At 41.9% G+C, this 18,076-nt stretch overlaps 2 protein-coding genes across 2 annotated transcripts; both read left to right on the top strand.

Annotated features, from left to right (window-relative positions):
• Positions 1-1,697: 1,697 nt before the first annotated feature.
• On the top strand, positions 1,698-5,535 carry LOC129584214 (uncharacterized). The gene is made up of 2 exons (XM_055476333.1): positions 1,698-2,339; positions 5,402-5,535. The coding sequence occupies exons 1-2, from the start codon at positions 1,757-1,759 to the stop codon at positions 5,533-5,535; spliced, it is 717 nt and encodes a 238-aa protein (XP_055332308.1). The 5' UTR covers positions 1,698-1,756.
• Positions 5,536-10,523: 4,988 nt separating this feature from the next.
• On the top strand, positions 10,524-11,597 carry LOC129584216 (uncharacterized). The gene has a single exon (XM_055476334.1). The coding sequence runs from the start codon at positions 10,524-10,526 to the stop codon at positions 11,595-11,597; it is 1,074 nt and encodes a 357-aa protein (XP_055332309.1).
• Positions 11,598-18,076: the final 6,479 nt, after the last annotated feature.

Here is an 18,076-nt window from a genome sequence, read left to right on the forward strand (position 1 = left end):
ATTTATTGAGAATTCGTTCAACGACAAAAAAGCACAGAACGAAAAGGTAATACGAAAGTCGACGCAGAATGATAATTCTCTTTTAGTAATGGGTACCGATAATTTTTTTTACTGAATATACTTTATTTTTCAGTATATACAAAGCGAGCTTCGCTCAACCGATAATTTATCTGTCTGCTACCGTAACAAGGTACCGCTATAAGCCTACAAAAATTACCTACGTAGCCAGCCCCGTGTGAATGAGGAAACCGTCTTCGCGTTCTATTGTTACCGGTACAGTCTACCGCTATACGTCTACGCGCAGATGGTAATAGTGAATACCGGTAGTCTGAACTGCCAGACTAAGTAAACAACGAGTAGGTCGGTCAAAGCCCAGTAGGGCAAGTTAAATCCGAGATCTTGTCGCGAAGATGGTTTCTGTCTGAGACACTGGAATTCTCTCAAGTGGATGTACCTGTCCTGGTCTGTACTGTATATAACACACCTTCATCCTGCTATGGGAGTACGTGTTCACACTTGTCATCCATTCTGATGCTGACACCTGACAGTGGAAGCGCCTGTTGCACTGCACAGCATTGACAGGTTCTTACAAGTGAAACTGTGGAAGTGTTAAACCAACGGAACGATATAACAGTGTTAATCTAAACTCGATAGATTTGATGACAAAACGGCCTGTGGAATGTGCTCAGTGGAGTGTGCACTGTGCAGTTATCACTTTGCAGCCGCCCATATGCACGTTAGCCGGATGTGGTGAGTCACTGGTAGAGCTGGCAAACCGTACTGAATTTCAATACGGTTACGTACGGTTTCAGCTTACGCCTCTACGGCTACGGTACGGTTACGGTAGAAATAACCGGATTTACCGTACCGTATACCGTATACGGCAGTACCGTATACGGTTCGCCCATGTTAAAACTTGAATTTTGGCTTACGGTTACGTACGGTAAGTCATTTACCGTAGCCATTTCCTATACGGTTACGTACGGTTTTACCGTACCGTATACCGTATACGGTAGTACCGGGTACGGTTTGCCACCTCTAGTCACTGGTGACTCGAGCCTGCCAAATGCCGGCAACTGGAGGAATGATGAAATTTTGATGTTATAAGGAAATGTCGATGTTTTCAATTATTATAAAATTACGTTGTACCACAGGTGAAATAAAACAAACTGGAGGACGCTAGTCTTGCGTATCACACATGCGATGGCGATGTCTGCATAATACTTCTTGACGATAACTGCTTCACTGTTTTTTATATTTTACCTTTTTACTTCTTATGTTTCATAAATTTAATCGGTTACTTTAGGTTGAAAACCGCTAAGAGTAGTTTCCTTGGTACGCACCTAAGGAACCTCAGAAAGCATAAGAAGTGTTGGCAAAAACTGAGTAACCACGTACGCTAAAGCGAAAGATGTTAGAGGCACGACAGCCTGCGTGGTAGATACGCCACTTTGCGTATGCGTACCAACGCACACACGCTGATGTGTAAGATTTTGGTAAAGAAATCTGTATATTATTTGGACGTACAAGATCCGCCTTTGGTCTGTCTTGTGGTTTGCTTAGCCAGTATAAGCGTTGAGTATAAAAGGCCGGCGTGCTCTGTCATTCCCTTTCGCATTGCTGTCATTTGCATTGCAAAAAAAAAATTTTTCCCAGATTTTGCAGTTTAGCAGCAGAAAGTTTTGTAATTAACAACACCTTCCTTTAAAATGTCGAATCCATCAGCTTCAGATCTTACCAAAAGCTCCTTTAAGCTATGACCGTTGATCAGCTAAAGGGCAAGTGTAAGGCGGAAAGGCTGTGCTGTACCGGCAGGAAGAACGTGTTGTTGAAGCGGTTGTATAAGCACCATAATATCCAGCCCTCCAACCCATCAACCCCGCAACCTGACGAATCCAGCGAAAAAAGAACCAATCCGGATCCGGAAACGATCTCCTCTCTGGCGGATAAACTGCATCTGTCTACGACCAGCCGCGATGAGTTTTTCACTGCCGGATACAGGATTGCTGGGGATTTACTGGAGCTCAGTGACTTGCCCGATTTCCCGCAAAATCTGGCCTTCCTATCCAATCTGCGTGATCGCAACAAGGTCAAGCTCCATATCCTTCAGCATAATCGGAACCGCTCAGTATCCGCTCGCCGCCCCTCTACCAGCAATGACCTTCAACAGTTGCTGCGACCGGATTCACGCTCCTCACGTCGCAATGGACCAGCTCCACTCGCAAAAGGTCACCTAAGCACAGCACCGAGTGTTATCGTGGATGCCCACGTGCCCATGCCGACTGTTCAGCCCGGAGTACCGGATGCACGCCACATCATTACGCAGCGTCGTAATAGAGGTATTTCGCATGAAAGCAGTCTCAGTCCTAGTTCGTCTCGCTCGCGCTCACGATCGTCTGCCAGACGTCATAAGAGCAAGGAAGCAAGGCTGTCGAGGACAAGCCGGAAACTTCCAGAGCCATACCGTTACGTTCAGTCTAATACCTCAGTCAAAAAATCTAAAAGGTCGCATGGTGATATTTCTTTAAACGAATTTTTCGCTTACAATTTTAAGACAGCAGTGCGATTAGCGAAAACTGTTGACGGTGAATATTCAGATTCTCTCGTTAAATTTCTCGAGTACAATGAATATCTAGCTAACATGAGATGCATATTTGAAGATAAGGCGGTGCAGAAATATGATGCCGATTTTCGTATCTCCGCCAAAGATGAAAAGTTTGACCTTTCCGATAACCAAGCAAAACTAACGATATCGGCGAAACATTTTCACTCGGGTGCAAGGCGGGTTGAAAACGCGGGTCAAAAAGCCGGCGTGGGAAACTCGCGTAACAACACCCAGCGAAAGTATAAGTATCGTTGTTGTTTCTATTGGCAAAAAAATCGCTGCTCTAAACGCGATTGCGAATTTCCACACTCGTGCGGCGAGTGTAACGGAAACCACCGCGCCATGAACTGTGGCTCTGTTAGAGCCGGAAACGGTTCGCACAACATGTGACTGGATTCTGTAGAGAGCGAAAATGTTTCTTGTGACGTTTTTAATTTTTCATTAGATTCTGATTTGTTAACTCGCTGTTCTCTAACAAAGTCGTTTGCTAAATGGGTCAGCACGCTGGGCGGTGATCCAGATGCAGACTTTATTTTGAATGGCATTGCTTACGGATTCAGGTTGGTGCCCGATTTGTCTCTTGTTTCGCCAGTAGACTGTCCCAATTATCGCAGTGCGCTAGATCCCGTTGCCAACGCGGAACTGAATAAGCTCTTTCTCGAAGAGTTAGAACAGGGCCGTACAATGGAACAGGACACGAAGCCTCTGCGCATTCAGTCAATAGGCGCCGTTCCTAAGAAGGGCAGTAGTTCATATAGGCCAATCACTGATTGTAGCAGGCCAGTTGATTGTTCTCTGAATTCATTCACTCAGTCTGAGACGTTCGCCTTTGAATCTATTGATAACGTTTTGGAATTTAGCACACCCAACTGCTATTATGCGGTAGTGGATATAAAAGCAGCGTATAGGTCAGTTCCTGTGTATCCACCGCACAGGCAGTTGGAAGGTTTTCGATGGTTATTCGCCGGAAGATCGCCAGATGTTTATTATGTTGATTGTTTTCTCTGTTTTGGTCTTTCTAAAGCACCATCAACTTTTCAAAGAATTTCTACTGCTATTGCTAGAATTTTTAAAAAGCGCGGGAGGAAAGTGGTTGTTTATTTGGATGACTTTCTTGTTAAAGGCGACACTTTTGAAGAATGCAAAGCCATAAAACAAGGACTCATTAATCTGTTAATTTCACTCGGTTTCCTCGTTAACTGGGAAAAAGTGCAAGGACCGGCGCAAATCATCACCTTTCTAGGTGTTGTTATTGATTCAGTCAGACAGCGTCTTCTGTTGCCTGATGAAAAAATTAATGAGCTTGTCACACTTGCACATAATCTCAGTAAGCGGCAAAAAGTCACGAAACGTCAAATTCAAAGTTTTGCGGGGAAAACGGCATTTGCCGCAAGGGCACTGTACGGTGCGCGTACGTTCTCCCGCATATTTATTGACGGCGCTTGTGCATTAAAGCAGCCAACTGATCGGATGCGAATTACAGATAAGTTGCGCAATGAACTAAAATGGTGGACGATTTTTGCGCCAACCATGAATGGTTTATGCATGCATCGTTTTTCGTGCGAGCGCACAGTTAAAACCGTAACCACAGACGCTTCGTTTTCGGGATTTGGTGGGTGCACACAAGGAACCTGGCTGGCAGGAACTTGGGATAACTCTCTCAGTGCGCCGCCGGGATTCACACAGAATTGGGTGCCGTCACCTGAGTTGCACAGCGCGCTTGTTCGAAACATAAACTTTTTAGAATTAATTGCTGTTTGTATTTGTTTGGTTGTGTTTGCGCCGCTGCTGCAGGGATGTAAAGCAATCGTTAAATCTGACAATACACAGACAGTGGCCTTTATAAACCGTGGAACTACAAAAAGCGCCCCAGCCTTGCAGCGGCATGAACTGGTACTGTTCGCCAGTATACAGTTCAACTTCCATGTGTTTGCGGTACACTCGGCGGGAGCACAGAATGTAGTTGCAGACGCCCTCAGTCGCCTGACGGAAAGTGCAAATTTTAGTAAAATTCCTTTTAAAATGTTAATTTCTTGTTTTCCGGGACACGCTTACCATACGTTTCGTTTTGCAGCTACCCAGTTAAAGGAACTGGAAAGCGAGCTGACGAATTTACGCCATGGTGCAATGGCGCCAAGTACCAGAGACACTAGAATGTCCCAATGGAAGCGCTTTATTTTATTTTGCGACGAATTTTCTTTAAATTACTTGCCAGCAGAGGAGCATACTGTTGCCCTTTATATAGCTTACCTTGCACGCACACTTGAATCGCACTATTCTTAACTACGTGTTTTCGCTGTCATCTTATCACCAAATAAATAACTTCGTCTCGCCCGGCTTGAATAATTTTCTTATCAAGCAAGCGTTAGCAGGTGTACAACGGTCACGTTATAAACACCCAAACAAACGCGCACCAATTACGCTTGAGCATTTGTACTCTATTAATTCTCATGTTGGTTGTCTTCCAAATAAATACAGAACAACATTTTGGGCTGCCTGTTTAGTCGCCTTTTTCAGCATGTTACGCAGCTCAAATTTGTTTTTTAATGACACCGGCATGCATTTAAAAGTTTCTGACGTTACGCTTCGCCCATGTTCTCTTGTACTCTCTGTGAATGTACTTAAAACAGCTCGCCACCTTTCTGAGCGTATTTCCGTTCCGATACCGCGCTTAGCAAAAGGTCACGCTTTGTGCCCTTACCGTGCTATTAGGGATATGCTGGCCAAAAGCAAAGCTAGTGGTGATGATGCTTTGTTCAGTTATCGTGTTGACGAAATTGCTATGCCCCTCTCCAGTTGCAGGTTCAATGAGTTACTACGGCTTGCCCTATCCTCCGCATCCATACCCGCAAAGAAATTTTCCGCGCGCAGCTTTCGCGGTGGCGCCGCCACATATGCCGCCGAGCTGGCCATTCCCTCCGATGCACTAAAGGCACAAGGGTATCGGAAAAGCCAGTGTTTTGAAACTTACATTCAACGGACAGACGCCCTCCGTCGCGACTTCGCTACTCTCAAAGCCACTGGCGTCAACTTATCCTAGCTGCTTTTCCCTTTTGGGGTTTTGGGTGTTTCGGCTCGCCGTGTTACCTCGTCCTGGATGTTTTGGCAATAAACTCCAATCCCCCTTGTACATAGTGATGTGTTGTGTTTAAGCGCGATACCATAAGTACAAATAATTCGCCCTCTCTTGTACGTACGTGAGTAGCTGCACTGCACTCTCCGCCTAGCGGATCTACCGCGGGCGCACTCACTGATCATGCTTGCTCTCTCGCTCCTCTCTCTCGCTGTATGACTCAGCGCATATACGCTCGCGTTGGATACGAGTCCAGTCTGCGCATCACATTCCACATGTCTGGACGCACGACGTTGCCGCCAGCACTCTTTCTCTCTCTACATTTCATTACGTGCTAGAACTCGCTCGCAGCAACTTGACTTGCTGATTTTCAGGCCAGACATTGGCTTTGTTGTTCTTTTTCCCGCAATCACGCGGTATTTGCTCCACTTTATTTGTACAATAAAGGCATCTGTGAGCTCCCTGCGCTTGCCTGTCACAAAGAGAATCGTGAAAGCTAAAAAGCCTACAGAACCAAAAAAACTAAAAAATTTAAAAAAAAAACTTGAAAAGCTGAGATAGAAAAAGCTTGGAAACCTTACTTAAATTTTTGGCTACCCCATAGCTTGTTTAAATCCTAAATCGAATGAATATTTTCGATGCTGGTACTTTTCTAAAATTAACGCACCGGAAAATCCTAAACTTGCATCTTTGGCTACTGTATTGATGTTACGCCTTTTTGTTTTCTTATTTAGAATTTTTCTGTCTTAGATTAAAAGGAGGCTACGCCTCGTAGCAAAAGACAACAAGCCCGTTATTATTATTATTACAAGCTCAACCTCGGCCTCCGGCCTCGGTTGAGAATTTTTAGAACTGAAGAAAGTAATGTGGTAGTTTTATAAAGGTTTAGTAAATGGAATTTAATTGGATCGGAAAAGCGGTTTGTTTTGGATTATACACGTTCCGTTAATTATAACGGAAGGCGTATACATACATACCTTTTATTTATGGAAGTGCCATCGCTAAAATCGTTGTCTACAAAGTAGGCTGAGCCAAATAACATATCAGCCAAAAATGTTATTAATAACTTATCAGCCAAACCCCTCCTCCTTTGTCTGACCAAAAAATTCTCTTTTTTGTATGATCGGGGAAAATCGTTGCACCTCCGATTACCGACGAAAATCCATGCCCCTGTGTCTGACCGGGGGAAATCCCTACCCCTCTGTTCTAGCAGGCGAAAATTGCTGAAATTCTGTCTGATGGGCGAAAATCCCTGTACTTCTATCTGACCGGCGAAAATACCTGCACTTCTGTCTGACCGGCGAAAATCCCTGTACTTCTATCTGACCGGCGAAAATCTCTGTACTTCTATCTGACCGGCGAAAATCTCTGTACTTCTATCTGACCGGCGAAAATCTCTGTACTTCTATCTGACCGGCGAAAATCTCTGTACTTCTATCTGACCGGCGAAAATCCCTGTACTTCTGTCTCCCCAGCTAGAATACCATCGGAAATTATCTTCCGGTCAGGAATTTGCGGGTTACAGAGACAACGAAATGCCGCTCACATAATATTATGCGAAGTATTAGCAGTTTTGTTCTGAAAGTTACATATTTCCGCCAATCAGCTATCAGTTAATTTATGTTAAGCCAATCATCGAAATTCGTTTTGGTCATGCTTTGTAATTCGAATGACGAAAAACCAAAATCGTAAGGACAAATAACATGATTTAAGCGTGTTTAACCTATCGTGGGAAAATCAGCACCGAATGGATGGGAGGAAAGTGAAGAAAAATGGCGAAGTTCGCTCTGTATATAAATATTAGCAATTATAAAAACATGTACAGAACCATGCTACCAGCCATGATACTGTTACATTAACCAGTCTGTTTTACGTTACGCCTTTCCGTATTTTTGTATTTCCCCTATATCCACAATATTAACAGTATTAATTAACGGTATAGTGCTCTTGGCTCATAAGTGTCGTTGTACCGCCTGCTGTTAGCCTGCGGTTTTCGTTCGAAACATTTCGCATTTCCGCCAATCCACTTTTAATTTCTAAAGGTAAGCCAATCAGCGAAATTCGTTTCAAACGCGTTTTGTAAATCGGAGGACGAAAAGATTGAAAAACAAAAGTCGTTGACGCAAACTGCATGCTTATGGGCGTTTTTCGAGCTATCGTAAAAAAATGAGTATCGAACGGTGTAGGAAGAACTGTTTCAAAATAATAATTATGTTCATCTGCTGCATTCAAAATTTGCATTCCCGTAAAATGAACCAACCGAGTGGACAAACCGAGTACGTATGTGTGCGTTTGCTAAATTTGTGTATGCCCTTTTCCTTAACAATATGCAAAGAAGTATGCATATGTTCGAAAATATGCCATGTGTCAGCGGTTTAGGTTCGAAAATTACGTATTTCCGCCAATCCTCTGTTACTTTCTAATGATCGACCAATCAGCGAAATTCGTTTTGGAGCCGTTTCGGAAATCGGAGGATGAAAAGATTGAAAGACGAAAGTCGTTGCCGCAAACTAGATGATTTTAGGGATTTTTTGAGCTATCGTACAAAAATTATTGTCGAACGGTGTAGGAGGAGATGTTGGACAAAAAAACGGCTCAGTTAGCTTTGTATATACAAGGCAACCCTCGGCCTCCGGCCTCGGTTTGCAAACGTCGAATTTTGGAAACTCAGTATGGAATTTTGCTTTAAACAACTCAGCAAAACCAAAATCTGGATTGCTTATACACACTGAATATAATAGCGCTCAAGTCTTATTTGCCGAAAAAAAGATCCGCCGAATGAAAGATGAATTGAGAGGGATTGAATTTTGTTATGGTTTTAATAATATAAAAATAACAGAAGTACCGAATTTCGAAAAATTTTATAGTAATACTCGTACAATGAACTACTATCTGTACTGTATATTTTCCCCTTTGTCTAACCGGCGAAATTTCCTTCTTCACTGGTTAACCGGCAAAATCCCTCTCATTTTGCCTGGCCGGCAAAAATTCTACCCCTTTCGTCTGATTGGCAAACATTTTTTCTCTCTATCTTATCGGCGAAAATCCCTAACCTCCTGTCTAAGCGGCGAAATTCCCTACCCCACTGGCTAACCGGCAAAAATCACTCTTCCTTTGTCTGCCCGGTGCAAATTCTTCCCCTTTCGTCTGATTGGCAAAAATTTTTTCTCTCTATCTTACCGGCAAAAATCCCTAACCTTCTGTCTAACCGGCAAAATTTCCTTCTCCTCTGTCTAACCGGCGAAAATCCCTATTCCTTTATTTAACTGATGACAGTCCAATCCCCACTGTCTAACCAGCGAAACCCTTCCCCTCTTCCTGGGTCTGATGGGCAAAAATTGCTTTCTCTCTGTCTAATTGGCGAAAATCCCTACCCTTCTGCCAAACCAGCAAAATTTCTTTCTCTATAATAATTGGTTCCGCCCATCCACTGGTACATGTTACTAAGTGCATTTCGCAATAATAATATTTGTTTCCGTCGATACGCCATTAATACTTTCTGACACAGCGAATAGGCGAAATTCGTTTCGAAAACGTATCGTAAATTTATAAATGAAATGTGCTAAAAACAAAAATCTTTGAACCAAACAACATGAATTTGCGCGTCTTTAAGTTATGGCATATGGAGAAACGGCGAATGATCTTGGAGGGGATGTTGTCTAAAGAACCGGAAATAAATAATAAGAAAATATAATCAAAATCGTTAGGCGAAATTAAAATAAAATAAATGAAAAGCTCGTTTTCAAAATATAAAAACAAACTGTTAACATGTCGGATTTGCAGTTTGATTCAGTAAATGTGGAACTCCACCTTTCGCACCTTTCATAATGTGTTGGTATTACGATGTGTTGCCATAGTTATGGTTTCCGCAATAATAATTGTTTCCGCCCATTCGCCGTTAATACTTTTTGATACAGCCAATAAGCAGAATTCGTTTCGAAAAAGTTTCGTTATTTACAAAATGAAATTTACAAAAAAAACAAAAACCTTTGAACCAAACTACATGAATTTAGACGATTTTTAAGCTATCGCGGACGCAGAAATGTCGAATGGTCTAGGAGGAGATGTTTGACAAAAAAACGGAAAAGAAACGGCGGAGTGAGGATTGTAATTATAACAAGGCAACCCTCGGCCTCCGGCCTCGGCTTGCATTTACGGCGAATTTGTAGAAACTGTAGTTGAATTTGTAGAATTTGTAATCGTCATGATTTGTAAGACTGGCTGTTTGCTGTGGCTAACTAAAACTTTGTTAACCACACCCAACCCTTGTCACGTGGAGGCCGCCAGCTGGTAAGGCTCTAAAATTTTAAGAAATTTTCGTATTACCAAAACAAATAATGGAAATTATTGTATAAAAATCTGGTTTGCTGAACTATGAAAGAACTCAAAAAAAAGAAAGTTAAAAATTTCGACGTATTTATTAACTAAAATCATAAACTTATATTCAACAGTGACTTCTGTACAGTACAGAAAATTGTAAGTATTAATTTTTAAAGCTTTATATTAAGTAAAAGCTACGAAAGTAATACGGACAGCTTAGCAACTTGTTCGCTTTTACTGACCTTGCGGTTGCAAAAGGAAGTTCTCCTCACGGCTTACTTCTGCAAGTTATTTGCACAGCCTGCATCGACAGTTTGTGACAATAATAGTTATTATACAGCGTTTAGAATTATATTAGAGCTTGTTCTGGATAACACGGTACATATAATACGGTAACCGTGACGGTAGTTATCGTGATCGTTCCGATTTTAGCTTGTTCGGCATTCATGACGATAACGATTTCCGTCTAGATCTTCAAATTTTTAAAATAAATTTTTGCAGTCTTTATTTGAGAAATTTGTAAAAATGAAGAAATCCACTCTATACCTTTTGTACTACAAAAAATATATTTCGCTGAAATTATTCGTGATTCTGCGTCGGCGCTTGATAAGAAACGGAAGGCGAGTAGAGCAGCGTGATAACTGGACCGAAAGAGCTTTTCGTCTAGAGAACTGCAGCGAGAAAGAGTGTTGGGATTATTTTCGATTCAGAAAGGACGATATCCCCACTTTGCGTGTATGCCTTAAAATTCCAGATTCGGTTGTGACAGCAACAGGAGACCATGCGTCTGGTATAGAAGCTCTGTGCATACTACTCCGACGTCTGGCATATCCTAACAGATGGATTGATTTAAGAAAGCTGTTTGGTCGTTCTCACGGGTCCCTGTCAAGAATATTTTATGCCACTTTGAATATTGTTGATATCCAATGGAAAAATCATCTATCAACATGGGATCACGACTGGCTATCAGAAGATTTTTTTGCGTTGTACGCGACTGCAATTGCGGGGAAAGGAGGAGTCATCCCTAATGTTTTCGGGTTTATTGATGGTACAGCACGCCCCATCTGCCGTCCTTCGGTGAATCAAGAAATCATGTACAGTGGACACAAGCGATTTCACTGTACAAAATGGCAATCTGTTGTGCTCCCCAACGGTTTAATCTGCAGTCTAAGTGGAAGTCAGCCCGGCACGATGCATGACAGCCGCATGTTTAGGGAAAGCGGGCTTTTAGAGCAGCTGGAGAAGAAGCAGAAAACTTATCAGCGAAAGTTTATACTCTACGGAGATCAAGGTTACGGAAACAACGCGTTCTTGCGGAAGCCGTTCTCGAAGCTGGAAGTACGTACTAACCTCCTGAAGCGCATGCAGAACAATGCGATGAAAACAGTACGCGAAAGTGTTGAATGGGGATTCAAAGAAGTCGTTGCAAAATTTGCGTTTGTTGACTTTAAAAAGCAGATGGCGCTATTACAGAAGCCAATTAACAAGATGTCTAGAGTAGCTGTTTTACTAACTAACTGTATAAACTGCATGTATCCTAACGAAGCAAGTCAGTTTTTTGATACGGAACCACCTACGCTGCAGGAATATTTGCAATAAAATAAAACTGCTACATTAGTTTTTAATTTCTAATCGCCTTCACTTATTATGTAAAAATGCTTCATATCTGAGTTTTTCGATATCAAGCTCGTACTTTTCAAGTTCCAGTTCTTTTAGTCTAATCTCTTTTTGATCAGCCGCTTTTTTTTCTTCAAATTGCAATTTTTTCTCTTCTTGTTCGCGAAAAAATTCCATCCATTTCATGTCAGTTTCAGCCTCGTACTTTTTGCTGGCGTTTCGCGATGACCGCAATGCACTGGAAGACGACGAAGAGGCCAAATCATCAGCGACAGAAACTCCTCGTCTGGTGCGCAGCTCTTCTTCCCAGTCACGTTCGTCCAAACCAGTTTCACGCAAAAAGGTCTCCTTATCCATTTTCTCTGTAAATAAGATATCACAGCGTTATCACTGTAATCATTAATTCTGTGCAGTTTAATATCGTTAAGAAAAAATCACACAATTACACACAAGAAAACTGCCGTAAAAGAAAGTTGCATGGTGGAATATTTCGTACATACCTGTTGCTTCAGTGTAGTCAGGGCCAGCCCGTCCCGTCTCGCCCACAGCTCGCATCAGAGACGCTGTGCGATCTCGACGTGTTTCTTTTTCCTTCGCAGCCCTTTTCTTTTCTTCCTTCTCTTTTGCAGCGGATTTAATTAATGAGGCGATATCTTCTAACAGTTGTTCCATGCGGCCGTACTGCTCCTCAGTTCCACTTTTACTTTTATTGCGCAAGTCGTTTGCCTGATAACTGGTAACAAGGGTCGACAGTCTCTCTTTAACGGCTCGCACGTCCAAAGGCCGCTCAAATAGCTGTCAAAGCGGGTGGTTTTAGCAACTGTCTTTCCGTTAAAAATAGGAACGATGAACCTAAAAGATGTTGGGCAAGTGCTGCAGAAACGTACCTTGGCATCATTCAGAGATTCAACAACTGACTTCCAGGCTCCCTCTCAATCGTCCGAGGCGTACGGGTTGTAGTGCTGAACTTGTTCAAGCAAAGGTAAATCATGACGTGCCTTAAAGCATCTTCTGGAGATCGCTGTACTGGTTTCCATTTTTCAAAAATCAGAATTTGATGAAAATATTATGTTAAACAAGATATCACTTCAAGTTTAGAAGACATATATTTATTTAAACTTGGTTGCTTTTTGATTTTTGTATCGAGTGGAAGTGCAGAGCCGTGACAGCCGCTTGTGGGGCGGCAGTTTGAGCATACATGCTATTTCCGGTGTTTCAGTAACTTGCAAAATTAATTGTTTTAAAATGTTTTAGAAGTGTTTTCTGCAATTTGAAAAGTTGTAAAACATAAAGGAATGTTTGCTGTGCTAATTTCTTGGAAGAGAACGGTAGTATATCAGTTCTGCTACAAGCTGCAAGCTATCGGAAATGCGTGACGATAGCATGGTGTTTTATCGTAATCGTAACAACCGTAACGATGCGAAAAGAGCAGAAAAACGATAAATTTATGGTGAGTCATCATCGTCATGGTCACCGTGGTGTGTCTAGAACAAGCTCTATTATAAACTGATTTTCTGTGTAATCAAATCATCATAATTATTCAGTGTCAGCTCTGATTTTCTAAGTATTACAGCATTTTCATTAATTTTATAGCAATCGTCTTTATTTACTTTCTACTAGAAGTTCACCGAAAACCACATTCCGAGTTTTTAAGGGGTAGGCAGAATTAGCTTGCTCTTCAGTCAGTAAAATCAGAATATCGTTTCTATGCCGAACTCTGCTAAGACCAACATAAAGCTGTCCATGGGTAAACGGAGCATCACGTAGGTCTAACACACACTTCAGAAGCGTTGCTCCCTGTGCTCTGTTAAATGTCCTTGCGTAACACGGACGGATCGGAAATTGTCTCCGTTTCATCTGAAAATTCATGCGTTCTATTTTGAGTATGAATTGAATTCTGGGAATGTACACAACCTTTCCTGTTGCAACAACTCGGGCTGTTAAAACGTTCTTGGTGAATTTCAAAACGATAATTTTAGCGTTGTTCAGTAGCCCGTCCTCTGGAGATATGTTGCGTAATAAATAGCACTCCATTCCTTCTTTAACTTTCAGCTCATGAAGAGAAACATTGTTTTCATTTAATGAGTGCAAGAAATCTTCGTTCAGGCCATCGTCAAAGTGATCTACCAAAATAAACAGATTAACTGAGTTCACTGATAAATTTTTCAGTTACTGACTAGAAAATCCGTCAGTTGAGTCAAGCTTATCGTAGCTGAGCAGAGTGCCAGCGCGGCCTGGCAGATCATTAAATATGTCATCATTCAGGCTGTCCACCTGATAGTTCCGTAGCGACAATATTGCTGTATCAGAAACGCATCTGCCCGGTTCTTTTAGATCGGGATAAGCAAATTTTTCAGCAACTTCAAGCGATGTCGTGTAGTTAAGGTAGTCAGGTAGCTGAATGTAGCCATCCTGGTCTTCATGCAAGGTTCCGTCGCCTACCTTATCTAACAACCTGCAACAGTGAATTTGGCAGAGGGCCGGTGAAATAAAAGTCACGTTGAACTACCTTGCATATTCGGGGTCACTCTGCTGTCTCACAGATATTTTCAATGAAAACGTCTGAAATAGTTTCCACAGTTTTGAACTTTTAATACTGGCGGCAACTATCTGGTCTTTGGATCCGTACGGTATAGCTGGCGGAATTTATCGGAAGTCGCCAGTTCCAATGAATAATATACCCCCGCACACTTCTGGAGAACGAGGCACGTTTTCTAGCATTTCGTCAACGGCATGAAAATTTTTTTGTGCGTCATAGCAAACTCATCCCAAATCAGCACAGAAGTTTCGCGCAACAAATCTGCTCTTTGTGATTTTACTGGTACGTTGCATTCAATTTTTTCTGCTGCGTCTGTTTCCACTGGTATCTGTAGAGTTGAATGTGCCGTTCTGCCACCTTCGTAATTCGATGCTGCTATAGCAGTGCTGGCACAGCAAAGAGCATTTTGTTTTAATGCACGGACGAACCTTGCTATGCATTTGACCAAAAACGTTTTTCCAGTTCCTGCGGTGTTTTAAAGATAATTAGACAATAAAGCATTTAATTAAGCACACAAACTGACCTGCTGCGCCATTTATATCTAAACCAGTCCACCTTTTTCGCTCTGAATTTGCTCGACGATGAAATCGTAAATCTTTCGTTTATCCTTGTTCAGCTACCCTAACATAGCTTGATGGATGCTCTCTATGTCTTTTGCATCATGTCGTGCCAGTTCTCTTTCGATCATCGAATTCTCGTTGAGAGGTTCAGCTAATCCAAAATCTTGCATAGTTTTTCCTGCCGCATCGAATTTAGAGAACAGGTCCGAAAGGATTTTTTTTTTCCGACTCCCATTCTGATAGTTTGTCGTAAATTCGGTAATCTTCAGATATTTGACTTTTAAAAGCGTCATACAGGGAAGGCCCTGATGCACCTTCCGTTACTAGAAGAAAGAAAAGAATTCGTAGCTAACACGGACTACAAAACTGAGCAATCGCTTCTTCCATGCAGAGCTTGCTCTGAGTTGAATCATTAAACAATCCCAGCTTAGTGGCAGCCTCAGCAAAGGATTCGCACATTCGACCCTCTACTGTTTTAAGTTCCTCAAACGATCGACACGGTACACGTTTCAAAAGCAGTCGGAGATACCACACGTCTCCAGCTTGAAACCGTTTAAGCGCCAGAAGTGGCACCTGAACCGTTTTTCGCGGATAAACGTAGTAAACCTTTCCATCTGACATCTTACATTCAAATACGTTTTCAGCCGATTGTGGTTTTTTCGTGTTGGCAGAAGATTCTGAATAAAACTCGATGTACTTTAGAGCATCAAAATCAGCACCTGGTGGTCTCTGAAAATACTTCTCCAAAGGAGACAGCTGCTTGACTTTTTCTGCTTTTGCTACCTTTTTTTGCTTCGTGCTGTATACGATATAGTTCCGATCGGGCAGATGGACAGGACACTGCTCAACAGATGGGATTATTCTGGTTGTGTCGTATTCAAATATTCGCCAAATGGCTTCCGACGCCGAAATATATCGAGCATTTATATATTCCGTTATTTCATCTCCATTCGACATTTTTACGTTGGCATAGACAGGACCTTTGTAAAAGTACTTGTAAAGGTACCTTATTATCCGTACTGAATGGGAAATCTCAACGTTAATATCGAAATCATATTTACGGAGCAGATGCGGATTATATGGCACAACGAAACAATCAGCTTTTTCCACATTACCTTCGGTAATGTGGAAAACCAGAATCGTCAAGAAATGTGTGGCTGCTCAGTGGCTTTGGATAAAAGGCCACACACATTTTATTATGTACGTGGCCATTTGCATCCGGTACATTGAAAAGACCTTTTTTTCGGTAGCACCTCTCCTCAACATGCCGGTGAGTCATGTGTTTTTTGACAGCCTGCGACAATTCTGGATCGTTTACTGGAAGTGCGGCGGAAATTACTTTGTTGATTTCTTCATCGGTACGCGGTTCTTTAGCCATTTTAACGGCAATATGCGCGTGAGGTAACCCTCGCTTTTGGAACTCAATAACGTGAATGCGGTAAATAATCGATCCCCCTCCAAACGCTCGTTCTAAATCAGCAAATATTTCTTGCAGTCTCGCCTTGAAAAATCTTGCTACAATGTCAGGCCGATCAGAGGCGTCTTGATGAGGTTTTAACTGAGACGTTATCTCTGGCCATTTCGGATTGCATGTAACTGTTATAAAATACGTCGGTTTTCCAAATTTTGCTACAATGGCAAGAGCGTCTGCAGTGTTTTCCTGCATATTTCGCTTGGAATGCAGATGACTTGATGGTAAAAACGTGCGCCCCACATCGTCATCATTGCCAATTGAATCACGAAGTTCTTTGCGTTGACAAATTTTCTGTTGGGTTAAGCGGTGAAACCCTAATCGACGTTCTTCAATTGCACTGAAGGAATCAACTGAATACTCGTTGAATAACGGACCAAAGTAATGGAGCGGTTCATGTCTCAAAATCATCTGTCTATAGTATTCAAGCTGTGAAATATTCGCGGTTATTTTCATATTAAGTTCCCATTCCAGTGTTTCAGAAGGATACAACAAAACATATTGAAGGGGAAAGTACATGGCATTCGAGGTTTCGATAAAGGTCGGTTCGGCATTTGATTTCTTCCAGCAAACAACTGAGCGCTGTTGCGCGTCGCTACTCGTATCGTCGCATATAATTGCTGCGATTTCTCGTTTCGCAGTGACGGTTAGTTCCATTCGTATCTGCTGGGAGGGATCTTGAGACATGCGCTTAAATTTATCCCCGAAATAGTTGTTTTCTTCTAGAACTGAGCGAACGGATGCGACCAAATCTTCGCTAAGCTTTTCTTCCTGGGCAGCAGCTTTGGGTATGCTGGCATCGCTAACGAACCATCTTAAAGGTCCAGTGCTGTCAGATCCTAAAAGCTCTCGCGTATTATGAGTTTTAATGTAATAAACAAAACAGAAACCAGCGATGAGTAGCATGTTTATTTTAACAATACCGTTAAGCATTCGGTGATAAGTGCGTCCATGCAATATCAGATTCGATGGAGCTCTTGTTTGCTTAATGAATTCTTCCGTAGTGCCAATGGCAGAATAAGCAAAAAGATTGTTATAGGCTCGACTTCTGTTGCAAAGCTCTGGGTTTTCTTTGTAGAGAGTCCGAAAAGCGGCTAGAACGTGCGGTAGGTCAATCACCACACCATTCCCAGTTTTTGTCTGCCCGCAACAAAGTGATTTCGCATCTGTATTAAAAAGCAAAGCTCCGCAGCGGTCGCACGGATGCATGGTCACCTGCGGAAAAAATCGTTAAGACGAGAGCGCTTAAGTAGACATTCTAGAGGAAAGTATGTTTTACTTTTTTTAGCGGTGGCAATGTACTTCTAACTGAACAGCCTTTGGCTGTCTGTTTCAAACGTTTTACGTTCTGTTTTGGCGATGCTTTTCTCTTTTGGTTTCTTTGAGCAGCATTGTTGTACGTTTCTTTTTTCTTTGCTTTGGTCTTTCGAGGACGATCAATTGTTTTTCTTTTCTTTTTTGGCATCTAAGGATTCATAACCATGTATGAAGTACGCGGTACGGGAAAGAAAGTGTTCTGACCTGATTGTGGTGCAAACCAATCGGTCTGTGTACTTTGATGTGTCTTATATTTCGGTCACTTCAAGTATACCGTATACGCTTTCATATTGCGGTCACCGGTTACTTACGTCATTCTCATCTCGCACATAAATAAACATAAATATTTATATCAACATAAATATTTATATGAATATAAATATGGTATATCAAATTCGTATGAAAATTTTTCGAAGTAAATGCCTCGATAAGTTTTTACCATAAAAGCTAATCATTTCTGATATTTTTGTGCTTCAAAAAATTTTGGAACTAGGCGACCGAAACAGAAAATCGTATACGTAAGGTGGCCGAAATATGAGGCAAATCCAAATATGTCAAAAGTTCACCTTATAGT

The sequence above is a fragment of the Paramacrobiotus metropolitanus genome, unplaced genomic scaffold (assembly GCF_019649055.1).
Source record: "Paramacrobiotus metropolitanus isolate TYO unplaced genomic scaffold, Prichtersi_v1.0 Parri_scaffold0000013, whole genome shotgun sequence".
NCBI lineage: Eukaryota > Metazoa > Tardigrada > Eutardigrada > Parachela > Macrobiotidae > Paramacrobiotus > Paramacrobiotus metropolitanus.